The following is an 8,201-nucleotide window of genomic DNA, read 5'->3' on the forward strand; positions in this document are numbered from 1 at the left end:
ACTTGGAATTTAGAAATTTGTCAGAGGCCATTCTGAATGCTAAATAAATCCTGTCTGTTGGTGCCAGGGGCTGTGTACCTTCTGACACCCTCAAATAATTCAGATAGATCAGTAAATCTGTTTTCTTCTTGATACCATCTGTCAGTTTGTATGACTTATTTTCTAAAATGCAATTTTATTGTAGGACTTAAGGTTTCAGAACTGTGTGATGTTCAATCAAGCATATGTGGAAACTTTATCAAGCTATAGTGACATGATTATTGATAATATGACCATGAAATTTGTTATCATTGTGTATGGCAGTGTAATTGATACTAAGACAGAGGAACCATATTTTGCACCTTGCATTATACCTACAACCTGTGAGCAGGTAAGAAATATCATTTCTAAAGAGTCTCTTGCTCTTCACGGTGCTCCAAAAGTGACTTTAAAACTCAACTGATCACCTTAAAAAGAAATTTAACCTGGAATGACCCTGTAGTTCTTACTTGCCTTTTACAAACAGTAAAAATGTACCGAGGGCTTCTGTGTACTGTAATACAGGTGCCCTACACAAGGGTGTGCCCAAGGGACAGGGAGCTGAAATCTGCCTGCTGTTTGCTTGCCACGCCCTTTGCCCTGGCGTGGGGCTGTGCCAAAGGAAGGATGAGATGCAGTAAGTTTTCCCTAGTTTACACCAAGGCAACGATGCCGTGTTCTAGCATAGCTCTGGAAGTATCTGCACTGGTTGACAAAAAAGGAGTAGAGTAGGGGCCACATCACTTTGTTGACACATTAGGGGCTATGGGCACTTGATAGTAGATCCTGGGCCCTGGGCCTCAGCATTCCATACCTCTGTAAAGACAAAGGAAGTGTGACCTCCTAGGACATAAGAGGGCATGGGAAGGGTAGAAGCAAAGTCCCTAATGGCCCAAGCTGCCTGCCACTGGGCAAAGGAATGGGGAGGACCCAGAGGCCATGGGAAGAGCTGACTGACATCTCTTTAAATCTGGCAGTAAGTTTCTACCTTATGGGAGAGACCTTTTCTCCCAGTTCAGACTGTGAAAAGTCATTATGAAAATTTGTCCTGGAAAAGTTGGTAAACCTAAAAAATGAATTTTCTTCTTTCAAAACATTCTTATTTTGTACCTTTCATCAATTCAGATGATGAAGGTAATTTAAATGTTTTTAATAGAAAATTAAAATCTTGTTTAGCTTTCAAACAAAGGATGGAAGCAAGAAGCAAGGAAGCAACAGGAGTAATACTGCAGCTTAGTTTCTTAAGAGACCAGGGTTTGGAGTCAGGCACACTTAGGCTTAAAACTTGATCCCTGTGCCTACTTGTACTTGAGCTTAGGTAAGTTGCTTAACCTTTCTGACCCTCAATTTCCTTCATGGTAAGATAGGGATAAGGTCAGCAGCCATCTTATCGGGTTATTGGGAGGATTAAATGAGATAATATGTGGTAATCTAAAAATGATAGTTATAATGATTACTTGTTTGATGCTGGCATTCTGGGAGGCAGATTTTATGGCACACGGGGAAAATGGTCTAAGAAAGGAAGACAGTCTTGCCATCCTGGGAATGCTGAGCCTTGAGCCCTTGAGCATCAGTGTAGGAGTAAAAGTAGCTTACTGGATGCTGGGGATTCCCTGCTTTCCAAACTGGGAATTTCCAGCCTAGTTATGAGTAAGGTGTAGAAATTTCCTTTCTGGTGTCTAAATATGCAAGGACAATTTGTTGGTCTAAGACTTCTCAACATCAAAGAGGATTTGAAATTTAGAATATAGAGCCAAGATTGAAGACCCAGCTTTAGGCTTTGGCTTATTTTTTATACTCTTTGGAAAGATTAGGAAGCAGCCAGGTTAGAGATCAAAGAATGCTCTTTTGACTAATTTTGACTTTTCTCCTCTAGGTTCAGGGAACTTCTGCTTTAAGCAAGCTGCTGATAATCCAAGCATCTGAGCTTACCCAAAGAAATAGGAACACCAATGTCATGGGTAAGGGGTAGACCTTTAGTGGTAGGAAAACTATTGAGAAGGAACTTCAATACATGTAAAATTCCTTTAACTCTAAGAAAGTGATTTGAGAGGGCACTATGTGGGTTTATCATTAGTCCCCATCCTTGGGCCCACCCTGGCTGCCACATTGCCCTGGGAGGTCACATATGAGAGACTTCCAGACCCTAAAATCCAGGTGGCTCCTTCCTCTGCCATGTCCCTCCCTCCATACACTAGTCAGGGGAGAGCAGCTTCTGCGATGCACTCTGTTGCTGCCCTGGTAGGCTGCAGCCACATGGTGCTGGCAGTGCAAGAATGGGGAGGGAACAGACTCTTTCACAGGAGCCCAGGTATGGGGAACTGGTTTGCTCCCAGCAACTGAAGGGAATAGGAAACCTTACCCATACTCAGTGAGTATTCCAAACCATGGTCACAGCTACAAGTCAAATGACTTGCCTTGAGTATGCCTTGATAGTCACTGAGTAGTTATAGTTATGTTTATTAGCATCCAACTGCATGCATCATGGTGCTAAGCATTATACAGAGAAGACTTGATAGGAAGAGCTTGCTCTAGAAAAAACACACACAAGATCTTCCATCTTGTGCTCAGCACCCCTGCCCTCCCAAGCCCAATGACAAAATTCTCCCAGCTGCCCCAGCTTGAGGACACACTCTAGGTTTGTAACTCTAACTTGCACCATCCCAGTGTTTACAATTCATGTGATCCATCAGTTTAGCTATTATGCAATTCTTAATGGATTGTTGCTTTGGGGGGAGGATTTACACAATTTCAAATTGTGTGCGAAGAATGAGGTTTTCTCAGTCTTATATCTCACTGTTTCTCAATTGCTTGCTTTTTATAAAATGCAGCCCCACTGTGTGCTGGGTACTGTGCCAAGTGCCAATTGGCGAGTGAGCCAGATAAGGTGTTTGCCTTCATAGGGAGGAGAGACAGATATTCAATAAGTAATTATGCTTTTCCCTTAGCAGCAATTTGAACCTCAGAGGTTCCTGTGGCTCACCCTCTTCTAGGGTCATATGCAGCACTGTGATTTAGGGAGCCCCCTCTGCTCCTGGGTCACCTTTCCAAGTTGGCTAGCACTGAGATGACCATTTCCCCAGCTCACAGTCTCTGAAGGTCTGCCGCTCTGCTGCTTCCAAATCACTCTTGGGGCACAGGAGTCTATGGCAAGGCTGGGAACTCAGGGTCTAGCGTCAGCCCCCTTGGGGCTCCCTAAGAAGGGCTATTGAGTCAGAGATCTTAAGCACTGTCAGGGAGCAGGGCACAGGTCCCTAGTGTTCTTGTGCCCACAGGCCCCTTTTCTTGATGAGTTCCTCTGTAATCATTTTTAGATAGAGGGAAACACATCACTTTGTATTCCTCATGGGTTTCAGACAAAAGTCACAAATGGTAGGCACGTGGACTGGATCTTTGACTCTTAATTTGTTTAAGAGTCACTTGTTTTCTTTTAAAATTTTAAAATTAGTTGCCAGGTAGAAACAAATGTTTTGCATTTTAAAAATGCAGATTTTGAAGTTTTCATGAAAAAATAAGGTCTGCCAGCACTCAGCCCTCATTCCTGTATGTGGCAATAGATAGGGCTGAGTATCAGTTGGCTTCTATAGAGGGAGCAGATGCTCTGCAGCTTGCCACAGTCCACGCTGCTCGCTCTCGCCTTTACCCCGCCCACTTCAACTGTTTACGTGATCTGCCTATTCTCATATGAGTTTGTCAGCCCTTGTATTGGACTTTAGGGAGCCTACTAGGAACCTCTGAGGGAAGAAAAACAGGGACATTTGAGAGGGGGAAGGGAAAAGGGAAACTTATAGGGAGAAAGCAAATAGATATTTCAAAATATTTTCTGGTTGCCTTTACTCTTAAATTCCTAATTTACTTTTTCTGTTCAATGCTTGGATTTGGTTAGCCTCAGTCAACACGGTCTTTGAACAACCAGGAAAGAATATAAATGGAAGACAAAAGATGAGGTAATAAACTTGACACTTTGATTAGAATTTTTTCTTATTGCAAATATTGAACTATACAGCTAAAATAAATTGAGGCAAAATAGCAAATTGTAGGTGGTGAGAAAAGACACTCCTAGCTACAACTCATTAATTTGGACAAATTAGAATAAACCCCATTTAAATTACTTAAAAATTAAAATTACAGAGTATTTTTGAAAGATGTAATTTTGCCCCACCCCATTTTTACCCTCCTCACTGATATTTAGGTCAAAGAGTAGGGATCTATGGAATCTGGGGTGAGGAGGGACATACATCATGCACACGTGTAGACACTAGGGTCTAAATATCCATGCTCTGCCTTTGGAGTGTGGATTCCTGGATGTACAGATTGCTATGCTTGCAGTTTGTGGAGTCACAGGCTGATCACACGCATCTTCCTAGAGTACCAGTTTTACTTGAGGATCCTTTAAAGAAAAAGGTTAACTCATTTAACTGGTAGGTTATTTGAAACATTTTATATTAAAAAACATATTATCGAGTAGGATGACAAATTTGCATGAATTTTTAAGATAAAACAAGAGACTTCAAGACATTTTGTTGTGGAGAGTCACGTAGATATTTGCCCCTACATCTTTTCCTTCTTTCCTCAGTAACCAGGACAAATTTAGAGAAGTTTGAGAAGGCTGGAAGTCACGCCTAGAGTTGAAAAGGAATATGGGCCTGTCTTATTGGACCAGGACAGAATAGAGACAATTTTGGTGGTGGTGGGGCAGCCTGCAGGGCTCATGACTCTAGAGGTCTCTATTAGGGCTCCTGTTTGGGCCAGAGCAGACTGCTGGGTGGACTGGAGGAGCAGATGGCTCTGACAGGTTAATAGGGTGCTAGACAAATGCAGAAGTGGGCCAGGTAGCAGTGATGGTGCTAAGCACAGGCTTCAAGGACCTTTAGCCTTTTCCCAGCCAGGTGCCAAGTCATCCCAAATAAACAGCTTTTTTTTTGAGATGGAATCTCACTCTGTCACATGGGCTGGAGTACATTGGCACAATCTTGACTCACTGCAACCTTTGCTTCCTGGATTCAAGCGATTCTCCTGCCACAGCCTCTGGAGTAGCTGGGACTACAGGCACATGCCACCATGCCTGGCTACTTTTTTGTATTTTTAGTAGTGACAGGGTTTCACCATGTTAGCCAGGATGGTCTCGATCTCCTGACCTTATGATCTGCCTGCCTCGGCCTCCCAAAGTTCTGGGATTACAGGCGTGAGCCACCGCGCCCAGCCATAAACAGCAAGAGAAGTCCCTTGGCCCACATTATCCTCAACTAGACAGCCACCCTAAGACTCTTCTAATAGCAATGTTGGTCCTGCCACTGTTATTTATGATAATCAAGGTAGTCTGCAGAATATTTGTTGGGGAAAGGAAAGTTGCATTGACCAAATTTATGGTCAATAGTTCCTTTAAACCAGGTAACTTGGTTCTTTTTAGGCAGCCCTCCTAGGGCCTTCCTCTCCTCTCTCTTAAAGGGGCCTTATTTCACAAAGAGGAATTGAGAGTCAAATAATTGGTCTGGCGTGGTGGCTCACACCTGTAATCCCAGCACTTTGGGAGGCCAAGGTGGGCGGATCACGAGGTCATGAGATTGAGACCACCCTGGCTAACACGGTGAAACCCCATCTCTACTAAAAATACAAAAAATTAGCTGGGCGTGGTGGTGGGCGCCTGTAGTTCCAGCTACTCAGGAGGCTGAGGCAGGAGAATGGCATGAACCTGGGAGGCGGAGGTTGCAGTGAGCCGAGACCACGCCACTGCACTCCAGCCTGGGCAACAGAGTGAGACTCTGTCTCAAAAAAAAAAAGAGTCAAATAATTGAGTTCCTCATTTGTTACTATCTTGTCTCAGCCCCCATTACTTAAAAAGATTCCCATTCCGATTTACAAAAAAAGTTTCCAATAGCCCTGCAATCAGTCATAAAGTTAATTGGAATTCAACTTCTGTAACATTTCTCTTCTTCTTAAACACACCTTTGATAGACTACTCTCATTGAATTAATGTAGTATCTCTTCACAAGATGACAGCGTAGAGATGCACATGTAATTAATTATATGCATCACTCAAAACTCTTCATATGAAGATCTTTTAGGAGGAATGTTTCAGATAATAAAATAGAAATGCTTACATAAGTTTTCTGGTTCCATTTAATAGGTAAGAAGTTTTTCCTGAAATGTTTATAGGCTAATATTTAACTTTTGACTTTCTTTTATAGTTGAAAACTGGATACCATTTTAGAAAAGGGTATTAATGATACAAATATGATGTGTGGAGTCAGGTTAAAGACCAAACTACTTTCCTCGCTCAAATACTAAAGGATTATCTGCAAGGAGTTTACTTAGAAGCTACTGAAACAGGTTACTGCTGCATTTAGTTTATAAGCAATGGATGGACTTCTGTAAAACTTCTTAATTTTAAGTAGTTGCATTATATTTGGGATGTTAAAAAAGTCTTCAGGATAATATAAAATACACTGAAACATATGTCCTACCAAATGAAACCCTGTTTCCAGCTAAGAGCAAATTTTAACATAGTGCATTATAAAAAGTGTTGTATAACTGATATGTTACTCTCTAAAGCATAGAACCTGTAATTTTCATTTGTGAAATTGTTATAATTAGTGCCTCCCTAATATTTTCCAGAGTATAGCTATTCTCCCCTTCCCAGTTTGGTAAATACTGAAAAACAGAATTATATTCCACAATCTTAGTAACTTTCAGTAAGTAAGTAACTTTTGCTTTCAGTGAAATTTAGGAGAAATTAATATTCTCATATTGCATAGTACTGTTTGATGTCACCTTTCATTTTACTTTTAAAAATCAAATAAAGTTGAGTTTTATGGTTGTCTATTTATTATTAGAACCCATTATTCCTTTTCATCTCAACAAGACTGAAAGGAATACATAATACTTTAGAAGAAAACCATAATAGTGTTATAGGAAAGGGGTCAGATCCAGACCCCAAGAGAGGGTTCTTGGATCTCGTCCAAGAAAGAATTCAAGGTGAGTCCCAGTGCAAAGTGAAAGTAAGTTTATTAAGAAAGTAAAGGAATAAAAGAATGGCTACTCCATAGACAGAGCAGCCCCAAGGGCTGCTGGTTGCCTATTTTTATGGTTATTTCTTGATGATATACTAAATGAGGGGTGGATTATTAATGCCTCTCCTTTTTAGACCATATAGGGTAACCTCCTGACGTTGCCATGGCATTTGTAAACTGTCATGGTACTGATGGGAGTGTAGCAGTGAGGACGACCAGAGGTCAGTCTTGTCACCATTTTGGTTTTGGCTGGCTCCTTTACTGCAACCTGTTTTATCAGCAAGGTCATTATGACCTGTATTTTGTGCTGACTTCATGACTTAGATTGCTTTATCCGTCTGGGAATGCAGCCCAGTAACTTTCGGCCTCATTTTACCCAGCTCTTATTTAAGATGGAGATGCTCTGGTTCACATGTCTCTGACATTTCCCTCTCCCTTTTATGAAAGAATCCTTAATCCTGAGGGTTGCAGAGGGATGACGATCCATCTTCTGTGGCTTTTTCAGGTTGAATGGGGTGATGATATTCTTGCCTAACTATGAGGGTCTCTTGCATTCAGGGTAGAGAGGAGCTTAGTAAGAAAGCATCAGTATAGTAAGGTCCATTCATAATTATTGAATTTTGACAAAAGGTGATATCTGGAAGATTTATAAGTGTTTAATTTAAGAAAACATTTAGGGCCAGGCGTGGCGGCTCACAACTGTAATCCCAACATTTTGGGAGGCCAAGGTTGGTGGATCATGAGGTTAGGAGTTTGAGACCAGCCTGGTCAATATGGTGAAACCCCATCTCTACTAATAATACAAAAACTAGCCAGGCGTGGTGGTGTGCGCCTGTAGTTCCAGCTACTCAGGAGGCTGAGGCAGGAGAATCACTTGAACCCGGGAGGCAGAGGTTGCAGTGGGCCGAGATCACGCCACTGTACTCCAGCTTGGGTGACAGAAGGAGCCTCCATCTCAAAAGAAAAAAAAAAAAAGGAAACATTTAGTATGCTTGTTCTGTTTTCCTACACAAAGAGTATAACAGCAATATATTCCACAAGAGTAAAACAAAGTAAGTAAAGTTATATTCTAAATAAACTAAATTAGAAGGCTTTTCATGAATTGGGCAACTGTTGGAGCTAAGCTGGTATGGGGTTAGTTGGTTGTAATGTGCCCAGAATTAGAATACTGAT

At 41.6% G+C, this 8,201-nt stretch overlaps 1 protein-coding gene across 1 annotated transcript in view; it reads left to right on the top strand.

The window, feature by feature from the left end:
- The window catches only part of SLC9C2 (solute carrier family 9 member C2 (putative)), a 109,261-nt gene extending 102,416 nt beyond the window's left edge, over positions 1-6,845 (top strand). Inside the window, exons 25-28 of the mRNA XM_055111410.2 lie at positions 185-370; positions 1,895-1,979; positions 3,905-3,965; positions 6,207-6,845. Coding sequence (XP_054967385.2) covers positions 185-370; positions 1,895-1,979; positions 3,905-3,965; positions 6,207-6,210 — 336 coding nt within the window. The 3' untranslated portion in view covers positions 6,211-6,845. The remainder of the gene's footprint in view (positions 1-184; positions 371-1,894; positions 1,980-3,904; positions 3,966-6,206) is intronic.
- Positions 6,846-8,201: the final 1,356 nt, after the last annotated feature.

This window comes from Pan paniscus, chromosome 1 (genome assembly GCF_029289425.2).
Source record: "Pan paniscus chromosome 1, NHGRI_mPanPan1-v2.0_pri, whole genome shotgun sequence".
NCBI lineage: Eukaryota > Metazoa > Chordata > Mammalia > Primates > Hominidae > Pan > Pan paniscus.